The sequence below is a fragment of the Scylla paramamosain genome, chromosome 24 (genome assembly GCF_035594125.1).
Source record: "Scylla paramamosain isolate STU-SP2022 chromosome 24, ASM3559412v1, whole genome shotgun sequence".
In the NCBI taxonomy this organism is placed as follows: Eukaryota; Metazoa; Arthropoda; class Malacostraca; order Decapoda; family Portunidae; genus Scylla; species Scylla paramamosain.
Genome location: NC_087174.1, coordinates 7,978,049 through 8,004,372, shown reverse-complemented (window position 1 = coordinate 8,004,372; position 26,324 = coordinate 7,978,049). Strand labels below are relative to the sequence as shown.

General features: G+C 41.5%; 1 protein-coding gene across 1 annotated transcript in view; it reads left to right on the top strand.

Annotated features, from left to right (window-relative positions):
- The window catches only part of LOC135112517 (protein O-mannosyl-transferase TMTC1-like), a 205,578-nt gene extending 180,342 nt beyond the window's left edge, over window positions 1-25,236 (top strand). The window contains exons 14-16 of the mRNA XM_064026932.1: window positions 8,626-8,761; window positions 12,845-12,989; window positions 24,973-25,236. Of these exons, the coding sequence (XP_063883002.1) occupies window positions 8,626-8,761; window positions 12,845-12,989; window positions 24,973-25,236 (545 nt within the window). The remainder of the gene's footprint in view (window positions 1-8,625; window positions 8,762-12,844; window positions 12,990-24,972) is intronic.
- Window positions 25,237-26,324: the final 1,088 nt, after the last annotated feature.

Sequence of the window (26,324 nt, the reverse complement as noted above, 5' to 3'; positions counted from 1 at the left end):
CTCTCTCTCTCTCTCAATGTGTGTTTCCTGCCAGTTTATTTTTAACTGTGCAGGTAATAGTTCTTGTCTATTTCACTCGTTTTAGTTCTCAATTTCCACCGTGTCCACTTTTTTTCCTCTAAGCCCACCATATTTCATGCCTTCCTATTTCTCCTTTACCTCATCACACGGCATTCACTCCTCCATTACTTCACCAAGCATTCATTTCTTCTCTTCCCCCTAATGATAATCCCTCAGTCTTGTGTCCCTCAGCTCCACACCACACCAAACCACTACTTAGTACTCCAAATTCCTACTCCAGCTCAACATACGTTACTTCTTCCATTGCTTCACCACACAGACATTTCTTCCCTTCATATCTTTACTCTCTCTTCTACTCCTCATAACACCTCACTTCAACCCAAAAATCCCACTTTTACATTAACCCACGACACTCCATTACTTCCCCATACAATCACCCGCTTCATACATAACCCCCCTCACACACACTCTCTCTCTCTTCTGTCTTTCAACACGTCTCAAAACCACCCCAAAATTCCTGTACCCTTCACCACCTTCCCACAACCCCAAAATTCCCTTTACACCGACCCACGGCACTCCATTACGTCCCCACACACCGTAATCCCTCCTTTATCACATCACATGACCCTGCGCCGCCTCTCAGCCACGCCTCAGGGGATCAAACTTCCTTGCACGAGCCGAAGAGAATACGTGATGGGGTTGGCGGCGTCTTGGCAGAGCTAATTAACCACAGCCCACGACTCTCCAGGGCTCGATACCACCTGGCTTTCCCTCCCTCCTCTCCCTCTCTTCCCCGCCCCCTCCTGCCACCTCACACACCGACGCTCTGCCTCTGAAGTGTAGAAAAGCGTGTATCAATATTTTTCTTTTGCATATTCCGCTTTCTTCCCCGCAGCGACCGACAGAGGAGGAGGAGGGGGTGGGGGTGGGGCGAAGAGTTGGAGGAGGAGAGCGTGCAGGGCGCTGGGAGATATTTAAGAAGTAAATATGAAGCTAGGGACGAAAGGGAGTTGTGACAGAGGCGTGAAAAGGAAGAGAGGAAAGGGGAGAAAGATACGTGGGAGTGAGAGGTAACGTGTTTGTGAAAAAGAGAGAGAGAGAGAGAGAGAGAGAGAGAGAGAGAGAGAGAGAGAGAGAGAGAGAGAGAGAGAGAGAGAGAGAGAGATTTAACCCTAAGTCTCTGTCTCTCAGAGTATAAGGAGGAGGGATGCAGCTTAGCAGGGAGAGAGTGAAGGGATGGAAACAGACAGGCAGGCAGGGAGGCGGGCGGGCTGGAAAGCAGGAAGGAAAGCAGGCGGAGGGATGCAGGGAGGCGAAGCAGAGAAGTCCAAACAAAAGAACTTCTCCACTGGGGGAAGTTTGGCTGCTGGAAGATTGATATGAAGAACTTGTCAGGAGTTCCTTCATGGCTGAGACAGAAGCGGGTGACTTTAGCGAGACGATAATAGGAAGAGCAGCGCCGATGGGAAAAAGAAATAGCGGTTGTGAGGGGATTTGTGATGAAAAGTCCCTGAGTCGAGGATTTAATATGTCGTCCTCCTGCAAATCGCGGCGTTTGGGGCCTGGGACGGTAATATGGCCGGGCTACGTCAGGGAAGGAGGAGGGAGAGAAAAGAAAGAGTTAGAGTGTTCAGAGGAGAAAGCCACGATAAGGGCGAAGGAAGAAAGGAATTAGGAAACATTCAGAAGAGAGAATCCAGGAAGAGGGAAGGAGGAAAGAAGAGAAAGAGAGTGTTCAAACACGAAAAACATGATAAGGACGAAGGAGGAAAGGAATAAGGAAACATTCAGAAGAGCGAATCTGGAAAAGAGAAGGAGGGAAGAAAGGAAATAGTTAGAAAATGTTCGGAGGAGGAAAGCACGATAAGGGCGAAGAAAGAAAGGAATAAGAAAATATTCAGAAGAGAGTATCTGGAAAGAGAAGAAGGGATAAAGGAATATTCATAGGAGAGAAGCAGGAGAATGACGAAGGAAGGAAGAAAGTAATAAGGAAATATTCACAGGAGAGAAGCAGGAAAATAAGAGAGAAAAGAAGAGAGAAGTTCAAGAATACTCAGAAGGAAGACGAAGGATGAGGAGGAAGGAAAGAACGAAGGAACATTTAGAAGAGAAAAGCAGGAAGAAAAAAGAGATGATATTCAGAAGCAGGAGGAGGAGGAGGAGGAGGAAGGAAGGAAGGAATAAAGGGATTAAGGAATATTCAGAGAAGAGATGTAGGAAGAGAAGGAAGAGGAGGAGGAGGAGGAAGAGGAGGTTACTGCTTTCATGTGTATATTGTAAAGTGAATGGAATTGTGGGCTTTTACGAACACTACTAATGGACGTAAAGGAATTCGAGTGTGGTGTGATGGAGTGCTGGAAATACTGATACACACACACAAGCACACACACACACACACACACACACACACACACACACACACACACACACACACACACACACACACACACACACACACACACACACATCAGACCGTGAGAAAAATAGTACATTAACCTCAGTCAGAAATACGAAAAAAAAAAGATATATATATAAAGAAAAACACCACCTGGCTCCACGAAACACTGTGGCGTATAAACTAAACATAATGAAACGTGGCGAGGATTGATGGAATTAACCCGAAAGTTTGTGGACGTCATGTAATTTCCTAACATGGGGAGCGAAGGGACCTGGTTGAGGGAAACACGTCACGCTGAGATGCTGACGAAGTCGGGCACGTCAATGCCTTTGCTGGGGGCGCGAGGGTCACTGGCCTTCTTAGTATGCGGGAGAGTGGAGGAAGAGGGTGCAGAGTGAAAAAATGTGCTTGAAAAATAATGTTAGTCTATTTAATTTTCTCAGTGTATGTGTGTTTCAGTCTCTCTCTCTCTCTGTATCTGTGTGTGTGTGTGTGTGTGTGTGTGTTTGGAATCGCCACACGGTATCATCCCTTCAATAATGACATTTTTATGCTGATGATGATTATGGCTCGTTTACTTCTAATGGACATTCCAGGTAATCGCTTCGCCGCGCTGACGTCACCGCGCACTCCGTCACCTCGATGTAGGGGTGGGTGGGGCGCGGGCCGGGGCGGGGAGAGGAGGGAGAATGGTTGGGCGGGGCGGAACCTTTACGTAGTTCTCATCAAAGGTACGATCGATTTGAGACTTCCTCCCTCGCCGTCAGATCAAATTCCTAATGAGTGTTGCTCGTTTGATCGATTTTTTCTTATATTTCTGGTTCAAAGTCACGGAGATAATAGATAAGGAGGTGTGTGTGTGTGTGTGTGTGTGTGTGTGTGTGTGTGTGTAGGTATTACTTATAAAATCTTGATCTTTTAAAATTGAATGAAGGAAATGAGAAATGGTTATGTGGAGTGAAGGAAGAAGAAGAGGAGGAAGGACTGAAGGAAGCAGGGAAGACGACACGGAAGAGCAGGAAAGGAAGAAGGAAAGGCTGAGGAAGACATTAGTTTTCTCCCTCCATATTTTACAGACTTCGTAAAGAGGCCTCGATTTTTTTACTTATTTCTTTTTATTCCTTTCTTCATGTCCAGTGGCTGCGTATAAAAATAAAACGTGAACATGATCAAAAAAAGATGCGCGTCACACAACCCTCTCTCCCCTCCCCCAACACGTCACCACGCTGCTCCGTAGTGCGTGGTGCCGCTTCATGTAATATTACACAGCACTGTTTTCCAAAGGTGAAGGTTGACTCCACCAAAGTGTTTAGCAAGAAAAATGGGTAAATGTTTGATGATTTTTTTAAAATATATTATCAGTATTTTTCAACATCAACGAATAAACTCAGCGTGCGTGCGACCTGCTTAATTAAGTTTAGAGAGAGAGAGAGAGAGAGAGAGAGAGAGAGAGAGAGAGAGAGAGAGAGAGAGAGAGAGAGAGAGAGAGAGAGAGAGAGAGAGAGAGAGAGAGAGGCTGATAAATGAGTGACAGGGAAGGCGCAAAACACAGACAGACAGACAGACAGCAGTAAACGCCTCCTCCCACCAGACAATACCTGCTACATAATTGATAGCCCGATACCTGTACCTGCCTCCCCCACTCCCTCTCTCCCGCCAGGTGTTTCTCGGGTATTCGTCTTTTTGTGTACTATTTCACAAGGCGCTCGTGTGCAGACTGATGGTTAGCGTGACGAGAGGGTGTGTGTGTGTGTGTGTGTCGTCTCTCTCTCTCTCTCTCTCTCTCTCTCTCTCTCTCTCTCTCTCTCTCTCTCTCTCTCTCTCTCTCTCTCTCTCTCTCTCTCTCTCGCATCATTGCTTTCTGACACATGATCATGGTGGAGCCGCTGAGAGAGAGAGAGAGAGAGAGAGAGAGAGAGAGAGAGAGAGAGAGAGAGAGAGAGAGAGAGACTCATCACGTAGAATATAAACACTTAAATAAATAAGCAAAACACGCCACGCTTCTCAGTGACCTATGTGAGAGAGAGAGAGAGAGAGAGAGAGAGAGAGAGAGAGAGAGAGAGAGAGAGAGAGAGAGAGAGAGAGAGAGAGAGAGAGAGAGGTCACGTAGCCTTCTCTCACCTGACCCCCTTATTAGAGTGACCTGACCTCTCATTGACTTATATACTCGTAGTTGTATTTCGTGGGTACTGTATAGAAAGTGTTTTTTTTTTTTTTTTTTTTTTACGTTTTCTTTCTTTGTGTTGGTTTTTATTTTATTTTATTTATTTATTTATTTATTTATTTCTTATTTCGTGTGAATTTTGTTTTAGATTTTTTTTCTCGGTCAGGTCAGGTGAAAGGCGACATGTGTGGCCAAGAATCTTAAAATGTTGCCAAGCTCTCCTCCTCCTCCTCCTCCTCCTCCTCCTCCTCCTCCTCCTCCTCCTCCTCCTCCTCCTCAATGTTACGTTTTTTTGCGCTTTCTCTTTGATTTATTCCTTATTGCTTTACCATTCTTTCTTGTTGTCTCTCTTTTCGTCTTATCTCCCTGGATTTATATATTTAGTATGATTTTTTTTCTCGTTCCTTCCCCCGAAATGTGTGTGTGTGTGTGTTTGTGTGTGTGACATATTTCAGTCTTTCATTAGTGCCATCCTTCTCCTTCCATCTTCATTTTCCTCTTCCTCCTCTCCTTTTTTCCTTTTTTTTCCCTTTTTTCAACTCATTCTTCATCCCTTGTCTTTATTCTCCTCCTCCCACTTACCTCATTTCCTGTCTTGTCTCACCATTTTCCCATCATTCCTCCTCCTCTTCATCACTCCCTTGCTTCCCATTCCCTTTCGTTGCCTATCACGTCTTCCTTTCAATCTTTCTTCGCGCCTTCCCTCCCTCTCACTTCTGTCACATCTCGTCCTGCTCTTGGACTTCTGCCTTCCTCCCATCCACCATCCCCTCTCTTCCTCTTCCTTCACTTCTCATTCCCTCCTCCGTTCCATCACTTCTCATCCCTCCCTCCTTCCTTTCCCTGTCTCTTCCTCCCGTCTGTCTTTCCCAGAACTTCGTATTTCGTTGGCATTTGGACTCTGCAAAGTTAAGGATGAGGTAGAAATGTGTTTTCCTTCGATAGACAGAGAGATTGATTGAAAGATGTGCAGGGGAGTGGATACCGGTGGATGGTGCATGGGTTGGGGTGGAATGGAAGGCAGGTGGATGAATAGATTGTCAGGTGGATGTTTAAATGATTAGTTCAGAATTTGTTTGGTTTTGTTGCGTGTTTGGGTTCGTGGATCTGTGTTTTTAGTTTGTTTTTATTATCATTTTCTCTTCATGTTTATATTCATTATTTATGTGTGTCATCTTCCTGCTTTTACCGCTCTTTCTTGTCCTTGACCTCCTCCTCCTCCTCCTCCTCCTCCTCCTCCTCCTCCTCCTCCTCCTCCTCCTCCTCCTCCTATATTTTTCTCCGTCGCAGAAAAGATTTTAAGGTTCTCCTCGCGTGTTTTGTGACCAAGGCACTAATAGGAGGTATTCTCTCTCTCTCTCTCTCTCTCTCTCTCTCTCTCTCTCTCTCTCTCTCTCTCTCTCTCTCTCTCTCTCTCTCTCTCTCTCTCTCTCTCTCACACACACACATTCAGTATTTCATTTTCTCTATTCCTTTCCTTTTACTTTCATTTTCTCCTCATTCTCCTTCCTCCCTCCTCCTCCTCCTCCTCCTCCTCCTCCTCCTCCTCCTCCTCCTCCTCCTCCTCCTCCTCCTCCTCCTCCTCCTCCTCCTCTCCATCCTTCTTCTCTTCCTTCTTCTTCTCCTCCTCCTCCTCCTCCTCCTCCTCCTCCTCCTCCTCCTCCTCCTCCTCCTCCTCCTCCTCCTGCTGATGCTCATCCTCTGGGGTAAAAGAGTTGGATTTTGTGAGTCTCGTCTTGTCGGATCAAGGGCAAAGCTAATTCATTTTTAGTCTTCGGGATCCCTGGGCTGGTAGGGATGATGCGTAGCAGGGAAGAAGGAAAGAGGATAAAGACAAGAATAAGAGAGAAGTAATCACAAAAAAAAAGTGAAGATAGACTTAGAGAAACAGACAAGGGTTGGTTGGTGGTGAAGGAAGAGGAAGAAAAGGAGGAAGGATAAGATGAGAAGTAGGAAGAAGAGGATGTACGAGTTAGAATGAGGTTAAGTATGTTGCAGATTAAAGAAGAATTAAGGGGGAAGAGGAGGAGGAGGAGGAGGAGGAGAGGTAAAGAGGAAAGGAATCTTCAAGTTGGGATGATTAAAGAGTACGAAGATGATAAAGTGGAGAAGAGAAGAAGGAAAAAGAAGGAGAAGGAAAGAGACAATGTTGTCTTTTTGTTTCTTATGTCATTGATCTTTTCTTCCCTTCGTCTTATTAGTGTCCATCTCCCTTGTTCCTCATCATCTGCCTCCCCTCTCTCCCTTCTTACTATTCTCCTCTTCCTTCCTTCCTTTTTACTCTTCCTCTCATCCTTGATATATATACCTTCCATGTAACCTATATTCTCTCTCTCTCTCTCTCTCTCTCTCTCTCTCTCTCTCTCTCTCTCTCTCTCTCTCTCTCTCTCTCTCTCTCTCTCTCTCTCTCTCTCTCTCTCTTTCCTTCCTTTCATCTAATCTTAACAATAATATTACATTTCCTACCTTTTCAGTCATTATCTATCTTTTCCAAACCATCCTTACCTTTCCCTTCCCACTCTTCCCTCGACTCTCTTTCTAATCAACACTCCTATGTTTTCCACCACTTCCTTTCATCTTATTTCTCCATGTATCTTTTATTCTGCTTTTCCATAGTGTAACACCTCTCTCCCCTCTTCATTTCCTTTCCCCTTCATTTCCTTTTTTTTCACGTACATTAATCCTTACTGAGTGATTAACATTCTTTTTCCTTCTCCCTTTTTTCCCCCCAACATCACTAAACTAAAACGTCTATTTCCCCCAACACCTCCTACTAACTAACCTTTCCAAACTAACCTTTTTACCTTTTTTTTTCCTCATTTTTTGTGTGCAAAGGGATCTGGCCAAGGGCAACAAAAAAGACAGTAGAAAAAGGGCTCCCTAAAAATTCCAGTCCCAAAAAGGGAATTGTCACCTTGCCCACCTAATCTTATTACATCTACCTTCCCCTTCTATTCCTTGCTCTCCTCCCCTGACCTTCTATTCTTTGACTTTTTCTAAGTAATTCTAAGTAACGTGTCTTTTTTTCATCTAACCTTTTTTTTACTTTCCTTCTTAACCTTGACTTCTTTCACTTTCTTTGATTATTGCTAAGTAACATGTGGCACTTCTTTCCTATCTTTCCTTATTTGCTTTCCTTCCTAACCTTTCAGTTTCGGCAAATCTGACTTTTTTCATGTTATTTTTTTGCTTTTCTTTCCTGACTTTCACTTCTTCCACCTTCCTTCAACAGTTCTAAGTAAAACGTCACTTTTTTTCATTTTTCTTTGCTTTCCTTTCTAACCTTCACTTCTTTCACTTTCCTTTCCCCATCTGTTCTTTTACTTTCCTTCCCAACCTTCACTTCTTTCACTTTCCTTCAGCTATTTTAAATAACACGTTACACTTTTTCTTTTCACCTGTTCTCCCTCCCCACTCTCCAGATTCCAAAGTAAGGCATAACAGTCCTTTTCCATTTGCCTTTTTTCCTCCACTAATAGGACTTCCCTTTGTTCCCTTTTGTATCATCTGTCTTCTTCGCTCTCCTTCAGTAACCCTAAGACCTAACGCTCCCTGTCCTGCCTTTTGTCCATATATCATTAACCTCTGTCTGTCTGTCTGGCTGGTTGGCTGAGTGGCTGAGTGGCTGGTTGTCTAGCTAGCTGGCTGGCTGTCTGTCTGTCTGTTTGGCTGTCTTGTTATTTATCTGTCTGTTTATCGATTAATTTTATTCGTCTTTCTGTCCATTCATCTGCATTTGTATCTGTTTATCTATCTACCTATATGTCTGTTTTGTTTTGTGTTTCTGTCTGTCTGTCTCTAGTTATTTCAGTCTGTCAGTCATCCTATCTCTCTCTCTCTCTCTCTCTCTCTCTCTCTCTCTCTCTCTCTCTCTCTCTCTCTCTCTCTCTCTCTCTCTCTCTCTCTCTCTCTCTCTCTCTCTCTCTCTCTCTCTCTCTCTCTCTCTCCCTCCCTCTCTCCCTATTAACCCTGACCTAGCACCACCTTCCCTCTCACCTAACCTTCCTCCACTAACACTCCTCCTTCTGCCTTCCCCTCGCAGGTCGGAGAGAGGCGGCACTGATGCACTATGAGGCGGCCCTTGGCTTGGACCCTCAACACACGGTGGCTCTGGTCAACACGGCTGGGTTAATGATCTCCCTAAGTCATAATGCACAGGCCGAGCGTCTCTATAAAAGGTATGTGTGTGTGTGTGTGTGTGTGTGTGTGTGTGTGTGTGTGTGTGTGTGTGTAGGGTGACAAAGATGGCTCTGTACACTCTATATAGACTACTCCTTTCATCCGTCTTTCTTTTCTTTTCGTTTTTTTTTTCCTCTTTTCTTCTGTCTGAGATGTAGCGTTTTCTTTTCTTTCTTTTTTTTGTTTTCTTGCTTTTCCTTATTTTCCGCCTCTTGTTTATTTCTTTACATTTTCTTCCTCCGCCAATCATTTGAGCTTCGTCTCCTCCTCCTTATCATCATCATCATCATCATCATCATCAGTCTTTATATTTATCTTTTTATCCGCATACCTCCTCCTCCTCTTCCTCCTCCTCCTCCTCCTCCTCCTCCTCCTCCTCCTCCTCCTCCTTCTCCTCCTCCTCCTCAGCTAACCTTATTTATTCTGTATCGATGTTGTTAGGGGAGGCTTCTCTGTGTGTGTGTGTGTGTGTGTGTGTGTGTGTGTGTGTGTGTGTGTGTGTGTGTGTGTGTGTGCGCGCGCGCGCGCGCGCGCGTACATTAGTTAGCTAGACGGTCGATCTGTCGGTAGTTTCATATTCACAAAAGAGAGAGAGAGAGAGAGAGAGAGAGAGAGAGAGAGAGAGAGAGAGAGAGAGAGAGAGAGAGAGAGAGAGAGAGGACAACCACTTACACTTTTCTCTGGGGTGGCTTATTTAACCTACACGAATAACGGTGACCTGGAACACAACACGCTGCCCTTAAACACAACTTCTTGGAGAGCTAACTACCGTATCAGGAATGGGAGCTTATTTATTTACCTTCCCTAACCAGCGTCTAGAGTTGACATTCAGAGGGGAGGGAGAGGGGAATAGAAAGTTTTAAGTTTTATAAGATTACGTAAAAACAGGTACCAGAATTTCATAGGAAGGGCATAATCTATTTTAAGGTTACAGATAACTATTTACTAGTAGGTAAGAGAGGTAAAGGCGAGTCTTAATCGTATTGTATATGAAGAGTTGACATCAGGATTCCACAAAAGGAACGTAAACAGCGATTACATCAAATTACATAAAAAAAGAAGCGGGAGAGAGTATGAGGGGATTTCACAGAAGGGGCAAATAGCAAGATTACTTTGGATTACTTAGGAAGAAGACAAAAAGAACATTTCACAGAAGGTACAGATATCAAAATTACACAAAATTACCAAGGAAGAGAACCTGGAGTGAAAGGGGGAGATTTCATTACATAGGAACAAAATTAATAATACCAAGACTACATTCGGCTGTGCGTAAAGTTTGCCTTGAAGTGGAACCTCCTTACCTTGAAAACTTTGTCAATACTGTGCTGGTCGCCTGCAGGAATGCTTTAGGAGACGTGGGCACCTAACAGAATGATAATAATAAATGGCTATGAAAAGGACAGGAACGAGGAGGAGGAGGAGGAGGAGGTGGAAGAGGAGGAGGTAGTAGTAGTAGTAGTAGTAGTAGTAGGAAGAGGAGGAGGAAAAGTTGCAGGAAGAAAATTACCTGTGGAATCCTAATCGATCAATTTTAGTGTAATTTTAATGTACTCGTAGAGTGTTATTATCTTAAGTGCTGTGCGACCTCTGTTCATTTTTATTATCTGCCACGTCATCTTCCTTGGCATACCGGTAGAAATAGAAATACAAATAGAAATGACAGACGAGAGAGACTTAGTTCCAAGAATTACGTAGATTACATTATAGACGACAGGAAGAACTTATGCTAGGAGAGATGGGAGTTTGTTATAATGGTGGGGCAGTGGAGGGTGATGATAATAGAAAGAAGAGTTATGAGTGTGTCTTGAGGGAAATACGAAGAAAGTTATGAAGTTGTGAAGAGTGGAAGTTGTGAAGATTGGAAGTTGTGAAGATTGGAAGTTGTGAAGTTTTGAAGGTGTGAAGATTGGAAGTTGTGAAGTTTTTGAAGGTGTGAAGAGCGAAAGTTGTGAAGTTTTTGAAGTCATGACGAGTGGAAGCCATGAAGTTTTGAAGTCAAGAAAAGAGAATGTTATGAAGTTAAAAGTTAATGAAGCATGAAACGTACGAAATAATGAAGTTATGAAGATAGAGGAGTGAAGGAAGGATCGTGTTGGTTTAACAGGAAGGAATGTATGAAATATTTGGATGAAGTTTTATATGAAATAGATGAAATACGTGAATAGATAATACCAGTGATAATGATGAGGATAATAACAAAAAAAAATAATAATCGTAATAATAAAAAGTGAACATTGAGTAATTAGAAACTCCTACTAATATAAAGTGGAAAAAATATATATTATACTAAAATATGTAAAAGAAATATGAAAACGTAATACTGAGAACTTGCTATTATTCTTTTCTTTTTCTTTTCCTTTCATCCTTTCCTTTTCAAACTCTCTCTCTCTCTCTCTCTCTCTCTCTCTCTCTCTCTCTCTCTCTCTCTCTCTCTCTCTCTCTCTCTCTCTCTCTCTCTCTCTCTCTCTCTCTCTCTCTCTCTCTCTCTCTCTCTCTCTCTCTCTCTCTCTCTCTCTCTCTCTCTCTCTCTCTCTCTCTCTCTCTCTCTCTCTCTCTCTCTCTCTCTCTCTCTCTCTCTCTCTCTCTCTCTCTCTCTCTCATTTCCTCCTTGAGAACGAAACAGGAGGAGGAGGAGCAGGTAATGGAAAGGAAGAGGAAGACAAGGGAAAAAATACAAAAACGGAGGAGAAAATGAAAAAAATGAAAGTGAATGTCATGGTGAAAGAGAAATTGAAAAGGAAGCGAAGTTGAAGGCGAAAGACGAGCCAAGAGAGAGAGAGAGAGAGAGAGAGAGAGAGAGAGAGAGAGAGAGAGAGAGAGAGAGAGAGAGAGAGGGAGGGAGCTTTGCATCAGTAATTGAACATGGGATTTTTCTCATTTTTCTTGCATTTTTGTTTTTTCCTTTTTAATTAGGGACATTTTTCTCCCATTTCTTTGTATGTTTTTTTCTGAATATGTATGCGGATGAAGCGTGTTTTATCGTTTGTCTTGCAATTTTCTGCCTCGATGAGAGAATATTTAGGTCTTTTTCCTATATATATATTTTTTTACTTTTTATCTTATTTTATTTTTTTTTTGTGTGTGTGTGTGTGTGTGTGTGTGTGTGTGTGTGTGTGTGTGTGTGTGTGTGTGTGTGTGTGTGTGTGTGTGTAAAATTATGACAAAAGAATGAACAAAGGCAAAAACAGCAACAACATTAATAACAACAACAACAACAACAACACAGTGAATTATATGATACTTAATGAATATTATTTTCCTTACCTCCTCCTCCTCCCCGTACTACTACTACTACTACTACTACTACTACTACTGCTACTACTGCTACTACCACTACCACTGCTACTACCATCACCACCACTACTACGGCTGTTTTTACATCTATTTATTATTCTTGCCCATCCAGAAATTTTAAAAATATTTCGCATTTCGTATCACAAACAAGAGAGAAAGCACCGGTATTTAGAATTACTAATCTCTAAAAGTACTCATTTTTACCTGGGCGATTAAAGCCACTCTGATTGTTCCCTTTGCAGAATTGCCTTTTTCATCCTTAAAAATGTTGAATTATAATTTCCAAGGCTCAGTATTTGTGTGTGTGTGTGTGTGTGTGTGTGTGTGTGTGTTTGGAAAGTAATATGCCTAATGGTTCGACTTCACTCTTCTTTTCCATCTATTGTTATGACCACTATCACTATCACCATTATCATCACCATCTATCTCAGACTTACTCTCCTCCTGCATCTTCCCATTATGTTACGTTCATCAACTCAAACCGTGAAAAAAACAACCTGCCACGCCTTTATTCACCACACGCCACCACCCGTCTCTCGACACCTTCGGGTCTGCCACGTGTTGGCCTGATGGCTTCCAGCAGCTTCCGTTTTTTCCTTGTGTTTATGTTCATCAACTAGAAACATAAAAAACAACACACCACACTTTACTTACCACCAATGATCACAACTTCACACACCAATAATCACACCTTTCTACACACACACACACCAATCACTACAGCACACACCAGTCCTCACATCTTCACACACCACTCCCCCACTCACCTCTGGACACCTCCTCTGCAGAGCCTTGGCGGTGACCTGGGAGGCGGAGGTCGGGGAAAGCCTGGGTAAGCTGTACCTCAACACGGGGCGTCTAGATGAGGCTGAGTCACTGTTTTACTCAGTACTCAGACACCAACCCCAGCGCCGCTCCTCCAGGGTGTATCTGGTGAGTGTACTGAGAGGTGTTGCTGTTTGTATATTCATTGATTTGTTTATTTATTTCTTTATCTATTTATCTGTGTATCTGTCTGTCTGTCTGTCTGTGTATATTTGCCTGTTTGTATCATTTTATCTGTTTATCTACCCATCCACCTATTTTATTTTTATTTTACTGTTTATTTATTAGTTTATTTACCTATCCCTCTGTATTTATTTTTGTATCTACGGTATATATCCGTCTATCTATCTACCTCTCCGTTTGTATCTATTTACTTATCTGTTTGTCGATCTACCCATTTATCTAATTATGTTTATCTTTGTCTACCTATCTACTTACCTATCTTGCTGTCTACTTGTCTTTCTGTCTGCCTGCCTGTCTATCTATTTATATTTATCTGTTTTCACGCGTCAGGGAGAATGGCCAAAGTAAAAAATAAATAAATAAATAAAAAAATAAAAAAGATGAAAAATCCGTCTCAAATTGCAGATCCCAAAACGTCACTGGGGACAGAAGGGATGGACAGCTTAATTCTGGAGGCGTCTTGATGACCCTTATCCTCTTCTACAGCCACTTAAAATGGTTTAGTCTAGCAGGTTAAAAATTAGCCTCTCATTTTAGTATTTTTTATTTTCTATTTTGGTGAACATGTAAACCTTTTTCACACTGCTCTGAATGTAACAATAATAACAATAATAATAATAAAATAAATATAAAAATTCGATGAAAGGTGTAAGAAATATTGGGTGCAACTTAACTTAACCTAACTAAAACTAAACTAAACTTATTAAAGTGATGAAAAATGAGGAATTTGCTGAGTGAGGCAGTTAGAGGATTGTGAAGGGGTGCAGGATGATATAGGTATGAAGTATGTGGAATAGAACGACATATAACTCAACCTAGTCTAACTTAATGGGTGAAAGTTGAGGAGTTTGTTGGGTGAGTGAGCGATGAGGGTTTTCAGGGTAAGGAAGATTTGTGAGTGAGTGTGAGTGTGGGTAAATGTGTCCGTGTGAGTTTGTATGAAGTGTTAAGGGAGAGCTGTGTGTGTGTGTGTGTGTGTGTGTGTGTGTAAGTTATGTGAGAGCAAGATTAAGTGAGGGAGTCATGGAGTGAGGGATGGTGTGGGGTAGAGTGTGGCGAAGGTTTGGTGAAGAATGGGCAGGGGTGAAGGTGTGTGTGTGTGTGTGTGTGTGTGTTGGGGAGGGGGCAGGAACAAAGCAGGGAGCTGGAGAGAGACAAGGAAGAAGAGGAAGGAAATACTAGACAATATGTTTAGTACTTTTAACAAATAATTTTATACATACATATTCCAATATACATTTCTCTGCAGCAAACCAATTAAGTTAGGAAAAAAAAATATATAGATGGAAGAAAAGCAAGGAAGGAGATACGGATACGAGAAATCCCTAAGGAGAAAGAGAAGAAGGGAAGAAGGCGTGATAATAGGCATCATATTGGACAGAATGTGATAAACAGAATAACGGAAACAGATAAATGGAAATATCGTAACAAGAAATTAAAAGAGGAAGGGGAAGGGAAGCGAAAGAAGAAGAGAGAGAGAGAGAGAGAGAGAGAGAGAGAGAGAGAGAGAGAGAGAGAGAGAGAGAGAGAGAGAGAGAGAGAGAGAGAGAGAGAGAGGTGACGAAACAAGTGTATGCGGAATGAGAGAAAAGAAATATATTAAAGTGTGTGCATTTGTCTTTCTCATTTTAAAAAGTGGGTAGAATATTCTCTCTCTCTCTCTCTCTCTCTCTCTCTCTCTCTCTCTCTCTCTCTCTCTCTCTCTCTCTCTCTCTCTCTCTCTCTCTCTCTCTCTATTTTTCATCTTGTCTCAATTTCCTTGTATTGAAATAAGAGTGAGCGAAGAAAACTGAGACTAGTAGTAGTAGTAGTAGTAGTAGTAGTAGTAGTAGTAGTAGTAGTAGTAGTTGTTGTTGTAGTAGTAGTAGTAGTAGTAGTAGTAGTAGTAGAAGTGGTAGTAGTAATAGTAGTAGTAGTAGTAGTAGTAGTAGTAACAATCTTTTACATTTCATATTCCTCGATAAAGCGGGGAAAAAACAAATAACAAGAAATATGAAGAAAACGAAAACTGGAATAAGAGGAGGGAAAGGAAAATGGAAGGAGGGAGGAAAGGAAGGAAGGAAGGAGGAAACGAATGAACGAAAACATAACTCGAAAATTGAAAACACGTTCTTCAATATTGTTTCTTGAAAATCGCAGTGTTAATAATTTCCTTTCATCAGTTCGTGGAGACGTTGGAGGAAGGAGAGGTGGAGTGGAGGGGTGGGTGAAAGGAGGAGTGAAGGGGGGATGGGAGGTGGAGTGGAGGAGGGGGTAAGAGGTGAGGAGAGGGAGTGAGAGGGGAGGAACAACGTGAGGGTGGAAGAGCAGCTAAAATTTATCATTAGTGAGAGGAAGAAAGTATGAAAAAAATCCATCGTTTTTATTTGTGAGAATGAACGTATAAAAAAAAAAATCACAAATATTTTCCTCCATTTCATCATGCAACAACCCGCAGAGAGAGAGAGAGAGAGAGAGAGAGAGAGAGAGAGAGAGAGAGAGAGAGAGAGAGAGAGAGAGAGAGAATATTTAACATTAATTGATACCCCTGGGTCTAGTTTTCTTTCTTCCTCTGTCTCCTCCTTCTCTTTCCTTCTTTATCTCCCCTTCCTTCTCTTTCCCTCTCTTCCCTTTCTCTGACACACAGCCGGCGGGAAAGAATCTCTCCACAGATTTCCTCCCTCAGATCCCCTTCAGAAAGACTTTGTCGCGAGCACAACAGATAAAAGAAATTTTTGGTGCGCATCTTTACAGTTCATAAAATATTAATGGCGCTGTCTTCCTTTTTGGCAGTGAATAGAGAGAGAGAGAGAGAGAGAGAGAGAGAGAGAGAGAGAGAGAGAGAGAGAGAGTGGCGACAGAAGTTACACAAAAATTAATACTTTTTTTTTGTTGTAGAAAGAAAAATCCACAAACTTGTTATATGTTCCAACTCCTGTGCACTTGTAGCTCACACACACACACACACACACACACACACACACACACACACACACACACACACACACACACACACACACACACACACACACACACACGAGTCAAGAAAATTCCTCCAACAACAATCAGAAAGAAAGAAGACAAAGGAGTGTCAATTAGAGGAAGATGTGAAGTGTCTGGAGCAGGCGGTGAAGGAGGGAGAGGTGAAGGAAGTGAAGGAGGCGCTGAGGGGCGGCGACGTAGACTTTGAAAGAGGATGAAGCGATGAAGGATGGGGTGAAGTAGATGATGATAAACACCTGAGAGAGAGAGAGAGAGAGAGAGAGAGAGAGAGAGAGAGAGAGAGAGAGAGAGAGAGAGAGAGAGAGAGAGTACATATAACCCTTACAGGAACACATGATTGCATTATAATGAAAGAGAGAAAGAATTTAAAAGAAGAAAAAATAAAAATCCAAGTATCATAAGTTTAAATGGTGCACGTGAAAAAAAAATACAATCCCTTCTAGAGAACTTTTGATTCCTTATGACACACTTCCAGGCACTTCGAATCTTTTCCAGACACTTTCCATCCACGTCCCTCCTGGAACTCTTATCCTTATGTGGCACTTTCCAAACCTCTCTCAAGTCAATACCAGGCAACATGACACACCTGTATTTAAATATCTTACATTCTATACCTTCAAACTCTCATTATGTCTTGAACTATCGTATGCACAACCTTGAGTCATGAAAGACGCAGAGGAAAATGAAGGAAGGGATGATGAAGACAGTGGAGGCGGAGATAATGAAGGGAGTTAGTGGAAGGAAAGATGAAACAAGGTAAGTAGAGAAGGTGGAGGAGGAGGAGGAGAAAGGAAGATGAAGATTGAGCCGCAAGAGGATGAAGGTTAAGGAGAGAGGGAATGAATGGATTAAAAAAAGGTGGAGATGAGGAGCAAGAGGAGAAAGGAGGAGGTGGAAGGAAATAAATAATAAAGAACAACAGCAAAGTGGGGGATTAAATTTAAGGAGGAGGAGGAGAAGGATAACGAATGGATGAAAAGAGACAAAGAGTGAACGGGAGGACGAGAAAGGAGGAGGTGGAGGAAAGTAAATAATGAAGAGGAAGAGCACAGTGGAGGAGTAAATGGAAGAAAGAGAGAAGAAATGCAAGAACTGATTATTAGAAATGGAGGAGGATGAAGGATGTTTGTGGAAGAATGAAGAATGTGGAGAGAGATATGGAAGAGGAGGGAGAGGAAGAAGAAGAAGAAGAAGAGAGGGAAGGCAACGTGGAGGAATGAATCAGCAGGAAAAGTTAGAGAAGAAGGAGGCAAGTTTTAGAAGGATGGAGTAACAGAGAGAGAGAGAGAGAGAGAGAGAGAGAGAGAGAGAGAGAGAGAGAGAGAGAGAGGTAAAGTATGTAAGGAAAGGGATGAGTGGAGGAAAACACCTAGAGGGAAAGGAAAGGAATGTGGAGAGTGAAGAAGAGGGGAAGAAGAATGAGGTGAGGAAGCAAAGGAAGGGAAGAGATGAACGGATGAGAGATGCAAGTCGGAAAAGAATTGAGGGGTAGAGAGAGAGAGAGAGAGAGAGAGAGAGAGAGAGAGAGAGAGAGAGAGAGAGAGAGAGAGAGAGAGAGAGAGAGAGAGAGAGAGAGAATGGGGGTTGATAGATAAATAGATGGATTAACAGGTAGATGGATAGAGAGATGGATATATAAATTGATAGATAGGTAGACAGATAAATGGAAAAATGTATATATAGATAGATAGACGAATAGACGGTAAATACAAACAAACAGACAGACAGACAAACAGACAAAGATAAATACATAGGTGGAAATGTATTGACCACAACATTCATTTAGCATTCTATTGGCAGGCAGTGATTTCTCATTAACAAAGTGTAATAGAGTTTAATTGTAACAAACAAACGAATGCAAAACTAATGACCAATTTAAGGCAACACCATAATAAAAAAGAAATGAAAGAAAATAGCGCGCATCTCTGGGAAAATATAGTGAAAAATACACGTGTCATTAAGATACTGAAGAAAATGAGTTACTGAGGGGGAAGGAAGTGAAGAACGTGCAGGAATGTAAAATGCCTCACTCCACATTTTATAATTCCACCTTACTGTTATTCATTCCATTACATTCCCCATTACTTTATCTTACTCCAATTTAGTCTGTCTTATTCCACTTTACTCCAGCTCATTCCTTGTTGTTTTTCCTCCACTTCACTCCACGTTTTTCTGTCGTATATTAAAACATTCTGCCTCATTCTACTTTCTTCCACCTTACCTAAACTCACTCCACTTTACTCCACCACATTTCAACTCACTAACATGATTCCACCTTACTTAACTTCATCTCATTCATTACTCCACGCCATTCCACCTTCCTTCAACTCAGTATCCCACATTAGTCCACCTTCCCTCAGTCCACCTAATTCTACATAACACCACTTTACTCCACATTACTCCATCTCATTCCACCTCATTTCACGTAACTTCGCACCATCTCTCTCCACTCCACCTCACCCACTCTCTCTCTCCACCTGTTGAGTCACCACTTTGTAAGCATTTCCACATTCACAGCTGCCATTATTCATTCATATCTTACTCATTTGTTTATAAATTTATTCAGGTCTCATTATGTGTAAGGTTAGTGTGTCACGGTTTATAAATATTAGTTGCAAAATGTCTCTTTACTATTTCTACGTCTCCTAAGTGTCGTTCTTCTTTCTTTGTTATTTATTTTCTTTTTCGTTCTTTCCTTCCATCATCTCCTTCCTTTATCCTTCTCTTCAGTTTCTTTCTGTCATTCATTCTATCTTTTTTCATTGCCATTACTTACTCCTTTATCATTTATTCTTGAGTTTCTGACATTTTTCCCCATTTTCATCAACCTGTTTTTCTACTCATCGTTTTTTTATCTTTCTTTCCTGCTATTTTCTTTCTCATCTTCCTCTTTCTTGTCTTTCCCTTCTTCTTGTCCTCCAACTATTCCTCTTTCCTGTTTTCCTTTCTTATCCATTTATTTCTCTTCCCTCCGTTCCTATCTTCTTACCCTGCCTTTATTCCCTCCTACCTTCCCTTCCTCCAATTTTTTCGATTTCTCTCCATATTTTCTCATCCTCCTCTTCTTTTACTTTTACCATCCCTTCTCATCCATCTATTCTTATTCTCCTTTCATATCTTTCTCTCCTCTTCATCCAGCTTTCCTCATCATAGCCTATACCAACTGTCCTTCCTTCCAATAACACCCCTCCCTCTCTCCTCCTACCTGTCCCTGCCTGTTCCCTCCTTCCCTCTCCTCCCCTTCCCATCTCCCCCTTCCAATATAACAAAAGAGGGGGTGATCCTAGGCTCTGTTGACAATCTCAGGCAATCGGTGTGCGTGAAGCCAGCCATCGATCCTTAACCGGAGGAGGAGGAGGAGGAGGAGAACTTTGTGGAAATGAATGTTGTTTTGAGAGAAAATTGGAGTTTGTTTAGAGGAAGACGACGACCAAGAGAGAGAGAGAGAGAGAGAGAGAGAGAGAGAGAGAGAGAGAGAGAGAGAGAGAGAGAGAGAGGGAGGGGGGAGGGGGGAGGTCAAATATCATGTAATTATTTCGTCGTCTGGGAAAATAAATTACAATGGTCATGAATTTATCTTTTTCAATTCAAAATCCCACTAATATTTTTTTTTCGCTTATTTTTTCACTTTTTTTCTGGGGGGGCATTTATTCTTTTTTCTCTTCCGTTTTCTATATTTTTTTTTTTTCAACATTCCCACCAGAGTCTCTCCTTTTAACTTTCTCCATCTCATTCCACTTGACCACTTTCGCAATCGACACAATATACATTACCGCTCTCTCTCTGTCTCTCTCTCTCTCTGTCTCTCTCTCTCTCTCTCTCTCTCTCTCTCTCTCTCTCTCTCTCTCTCTCTCTCTCTTTTAATTTCACGTCATTTTCACCTTCTTTTGCACTGTCTTCCTCTATTTCTTTTCCCTTTTTTTCTCCTTTTTTTATTTTGTCCTTACTTTCCTTCTACAGTTTTTTTTTCCCCAACATGAACACGTAGAGCTGTTCTCTTCTTTCTCCTCCTCCTTTCTTTCCTCCTCCTCCTCCTCCTCCTCCTCCTCAGGATATAAACACTCATCAGGCCTTCATATTTTTTCCCCATTAACATAAATAGACGTCGTTTTAATTTCTTATTTTATTTCCTCTTTTCTAAAATATTCCTTTTTTTTTTTTTTTTTGCTACCTGATATCTTTCTTTTCTGTCAGATCTAGAGGTAGGGTGAGTGGGTGGGTGAGGAGGAGCCTTCTTCTGTAGTTTTTTTTTCTTTTTTTTTTTTTTTATGGTTGATATAGAGTAGCTTACGCAGACAGCCATGTAAGGATCCAGCGGTCTGTTGTTGTTTGGATTTTCTTTGAATTCCTTTGTGTTCCCTTTTCTCCACCATCACTACCTCCTCCTCCTCCTCCTCCTCCTCCTCCTTCCGTCATCTTAAGGATCTTCCTCCCCATTTGCCTTTTGAGTTCCCTCCTTTGTGTCCTTAGCGTCCTTTGCAGCCGTGCTTTGTGCCTCGCTCCTTATTTACTCTCTCACTCGTATATATAAACTCTCTCTCTCTCTCTCTCTCTCTCTCTCTCTCTCTCTCTCTCTCTCTCTCTCTCTCTCTCTCTCTCTCTCTCTCTCTCTCTCTCTCTCTCTCTCTCAAAATCTCACTGTCTGGTTATCTATATATTTTCTTTCAGTTTATCTGTCTGTTTATTCTTTTTCCCTGTCTATCTATTTATCCATATTGTTTGATTTATCTTTTCTCAGTGTATTTATCTGTCCGTATATACGTCTGTATTTGTCTGTGCACCTCCGTATTTATTTTGTCCATCTGTCTATCTATCTATCTATCTTTCTAGCTATCTATCTATCCCCCTCTTTATCAATACCTGTATCTTTGCATCGGCACGTCCATCTGTCTATCTGTCCCATCGTTTTATCTGTCCACCTATCTTTCTGCATGTCTGTTTGTCTCTTTGTATGTCTGCATCGGTGTGTTTCAGCGGAGGGTGTGTGGTTGAAGGGTAGGTTGTGTTTTAATGTCAATGGTGTGCTGCTGAAATCTGGTTTTTGTGTGTATGTAAATGCGTGTCTTTGTGTGTGTGTGTGTGTGTGTGTGTGTGTGTGTGTGTGTGTGTGTGTGTGTGGTGTCTATTATTTTGACGAAGACATCTGTTCTCACTTGTCTTCATGAATGAAGGTGTTACTAGTGCATGTATGAATGAATGTATGTATGTATGTATGTATTGTATCTATGTATGTATGTATGTTTAGTCACACTGGTCGCATCCTCACGGTCATTCCATAAATCATTTCAAACTTGATCATAGATTCATCTTTTCTTGTATGTATGTATGTTTGTATGTATGTATGTATGTATGTATGTATGTATGTATGCTGAGCCTCTCCTGATGACAAAATTTAATATACATACATTTCTGCGATGAATGTGTTTTCATTTTACTTTTCTTGCTTTGTTGGAATGGAACACACCACGATATGGACGCCTTTTGTATTACATTTACGGAATACAGGCGTGTCATTTACATAAAAGGAAGACAGGAGATGAATTTTACACACAAATACTTTTGCTCGTGAAGGACGCTGTATATTCGCTGTGTATAATTATGCAAAATGGAGAATAATTTCATTTCAAACTCATTTTATTACATTTACACAGCACAGGCGTATCACATTATGCGGGAGGTGTGCAAGTTTTGGTGAGCCAGGTGAATACCCTTTGACTGTGAAACACTTCTGCCCGCACTACCATTTCAAGTTACACAGGTTTTTAAGGGTGTTTTCATGGTTCTAGTGGCAGATTAACAAGCTTTCTACATTATCACCAGAAGAAACACTCTTGAGAAGGTGACTGATCATCTCTGTTGTCTTTTGAAATAATCGTGGTGAGACAACAAAACGTTTCTGAATATCGGGCCTGTGTTTGGCAGTGGCACCTGTTCTATCAGCTTATGATCTTAGCTCCTGTTTTCTCATTCCAGTTTTAAAGATAAGTGATGGGAGAGACAATTAGTGGTGTTTTTTTCTTTATTAGTTTTTTGCCTTTGGCTGTTCCTGTCTTGTGTGTACAAAAGAAAATAAAAGATAGAAGGAAAAACAGGTCAATAGCTGGAAGGCAATAGATCGAGAATAAACAAAACGATAGATGAGATAACTGTCCACTTTCCTAAAGTTTCGGTCTCTTACCTCTTTAGTCTGAACGTGTTTTGAGCGGAAAGTAAAATGGATTTTTAAGAGTTGTTTCCATGAGCTTTGCAATAGTTTAACAAGGGTTTTGCACAAACAAAGCGTGGCGGAATACGAGGCAAGGACACGTCAAGCACTAACAGACAACACAGGGACAATGAAATCAACAGAATAATGCTTAGTGCTGAATGAAAGGCAGTAGGATAGACAAAGTATGAAGATGAAGAGATGAAACAAGGGACACGTGAAATGCTAACAGACAATAGACAGACAATTTGAGTAACAGGTAACTTAGGAAGATAGGGCAGACACATCTAAACTGAGAGATAAGAGAGATAAGCCTGAACAAGATTTAGGGAGATGTTACAATAGACTCATGGACTTTGATGATGATGAATGAGACGGCATGTCATGAGGCGCCCTTTGAAGCACTGAGGGTAGCGTAAGAAGCAGTGTGGTGTGTGTTTGCAGGGAAATGTGCTTTAAGATACTCAAAATGGTTATAATAATGGCAGTGATGATAATAGTGATGATAATAGTATCAATAAAAATGATGATGATGATGATGATGATAATAATAATAATAATAATAATAATAATAATAATAATAATAATAATAATAATAATAATAATAATAATAATAATAATAATGAAAATAGTTATTATTTTAAACAGCAACAACAATGATAGCAGAAAAAATAACAATAACAATAACAACAACAAGGGACATTGATAACAGCAATAACAACAATAACAATAACAACAATAAGAATAATAATTATAACCAACCAACAATAATAATAATAATAATAACAACAATAATAATAATAACAATAGTAATAATAATATAATAATAATAATAATAATAATAATAATAATAATAATAATAATAATAATAATAATAATGTGCTGGAAGCTGTCAGAGGGGATAAGCTTCCGTGACCATGAGTAATTTCCTGGCAACTCCCACATCACTGAGTCGTGTTTAGAAGATGGGTAAAATTAATGAAGTGATTATAATAGACAAGAATTTTTGTGTGTACTTCATCATTACCTCGATAAAAGTACTCTGGTCTTAAATTAACGTAGATGAATGTTAGGGAAATAGTGACTTTATATATGTAGAAGAAAATTTTGCGAAAGTTTTTTTTTTCTTTTTTTTTAATTTGACTTCCATTACGTTAATTTTCTCTCTCTGTCCCTGTCTCCGTATATTTAAAAGTACTCAGGTCTTATATAAAGCTTTATGAATGTCAGAAAATAGTGACTTTATATAGAAGAAAATTATAATGAAAAATGGTTAGTATTTCTTATTTGACTTCCATTACATTCTCTCTCTCTCTCTCTCTCTCTCTCTCTCTCTCTCTCTCTCTCTCTCTCTCTCTCTCTCTCTCTCTCTCTCTCATCCAACCTCACGTGTTCATCTAATTAAACCCCCACCTGTTCATCTAGGTAAACTACATCACCGCTATATTACCTGCATCTTTCCTTCATTAAACCAGCGCGTGTCTCATTAAACCCAACATGTCCGCCGTATTAACTCTGACGTGCTTATCTCCTCCGCTAAATAAGATCCTTTTGGTGGAATTATAAAGTCTCCAGTATATAATGCGAGACCCCTTCACTCCCTCTGCTCTTTAAGTCCTCTGTTATACCGCGTTAAGCTTGCACTGGCCCTCCTCCTCCCTTCCCTTCCAGCCGTCCTTCCTGGCGTCTTCCCTTTCCCTTCGCCGTTCCCTGAGCTCCTTCTCCTCTTCTTCTTATGTCTCCTCCTCCTCCTCCTCTTCCGTCCCCAGCGCCATCGCACTTCCTCCGCCGCTACTGTAGTCTATTAACTCTCTCTCTCTCTCTCTCTCTCTCTCTCTCTCTCTCTCTCTCTCTCTCTCTCGTCTCTCTCTCTCTCTCTCTCTCTCGCTCGCCATTAAGTTGCATCTCTCTTTCCATCATCAATAAACGCTCTCCCAAACGCCTCTCACAAGAGCTCTCACCCACATTCTCTCTCTCTCTCTCTCTCTCACTCTCTCTCTCTCCTCTCTCTCTCTCTCTCTCTCTCTCTCTCTCTCTCTCTCTCTCTCTCTCTCTCTCTCTCTCTTGTACCCTCTCGCCGTTCTCTCCCCATTCCTCTTTCCGCTCTCTCCTCTGCTCTCCCATTTCCTATCCCCCATCTTCATCTCCTATTCTCTCTTCCATGTTCCCAATCAAACCCCAACTCTCTCTCTCTCTCCTCTCTCTCTCTCTCTCTCTCTCCTCTCCTCTCTCTCTCTCTCTCTCTCTCTCTCTCTCTCTCTCTCTCTCTCTCTCTCTCTCTCTCTCTCAACAGTGGATCTACAGACCTTTCCACTCGTCACTTCCTTCCCTTCATTCCCTTCCCCTCTCCCAGCCTTCCATCTCTCCCTCATTCTGCACGTCACACACTCAGCCTACTGTTATCATTACTCTCTCTCTCTCTCTCTCTCTCTCTCTCTCTCTCTCTCTCTCTCTCTCTCTCTCTCTCTCTCTCTCTCTCTCTCTCTCTCTCTCTCTCTCTCTCTCTCTCTCTCTCTCTCTCTCTCTCTCTCCAGCACCTACTCATACTAAATCCAACATTTTTTCTCTCCCGCTCCCTCATCTTGCCTTGCTAAACCCTATCTTCTCTCCTCATTTCCGCGTATTTAACCCCTGCCCCGCCCCCTCCGGTACTCCCAAGCCAGCCACAGCCCTAACCCACCGCACTACTAACCTCTCCCTTCCCTCTCCCTCGTTCCCCAGGCGCGTGTTAAGCTGCAGCAGAGGAGTTACCAAGAGAGCGAGGAACTACTGCGGCAGGTGCTGTGGGACGAACCGGGCAACCAGGAGGCTCTTTTCCAGCTCTCTCTCCTCTTCACGCACACCAACAGGACCCACGACGCGCTCACCCTTGCCCAGAGAGCCGCCCAGGACTGCTCGCGGCCGCCCACCTCTCTGCGCCCGCCTCCACGCCCACCACGGGGACTTGCTAAACGACCAGCAGCAAGTGTGGACGAGGCTTGCTGAGGTGAGGCTCCACTGGGTCAGCACTCACCTTTAAGTGTGTTATGGGAAATCAACATTGCGTAACCTAGTGAGAGAGAGAGAGAGAGAGAGAGAGAGAGAAGAGAGAGAGAGAGAGAGAGAGAGGAGAGAGAGAGAGAGAGAGAGAGAGGAGAGAGAGAGAGAGAGAGAGAGAGGAGAGAGAATGATGGTGAAGGAAAGTGAAAAGTAAAGAATATCAGTGTGTGTGTGTGTGTGTGTGTGTGTGTGTGTGTGTGTGGTGTGTTTCTTAACTAATTATATTTTCTAGGTCTGAATAGCTTGTCCAGTTTTCCTAATGCTATTTTATTATACGTTTCTTTAATTTATGTGTGTGTGTCTCCGTTACACACAATTTCCTCTGGTAATTGGGTCCGTGAGTCAATAGCGCCAGTCTGAATGGGAGGGATATATTTTCCAGTAAATTTCCTTTTTATGTATTTTCATGTGTGGCCTATTGATGTTTTGCTTTTCCATTTTATTTGTTGGTTTATATAAGTTTCGCTGCTTTTGCGCGTTTCTGAACTATTATTTTTGTGTTCACTTTTCTGGTTTTTATGATTTTTTTTTTCGTACCTCAAGTTCCGTTTACTAGGTACTTTATTTATTTATTTATTTATTTATTTATTTATTATTTATTTATTTATTTTTTATTTCATTTTATTTTTTTATTTATTTATTTTTTTATTTATTTTATTATTTTTTTTTTGTTCAGTGTTAGGTACAGTCAGTTACATCTCTTGTAATACGTACTGAAGACTTAATTAGTGCTAGAATGGATCCTCAGGGTACGCCACTCGTCGCTCCTCGTCAGTCGAAATCTTTCCTTCTTAATGTTCTTTATTGCTTATGATGTCCTCCACCCCATTTAAGTAGAGTACTCTTAAGATCTGTGTCGCGAGCTTTGTTGAACCCAAGATGAACAGTCTACCCAGCCATCCCTAATATGAGACTCTCGTAAAGATATGATGAGATTTTGACCCAGGTTTTCTTTTACATGATCTTATTTTGCGTAGCTAAATTATATTCGTGTCCAAGAAATATCTTCATTATGGAGTCCTGGAGTTTTGTTC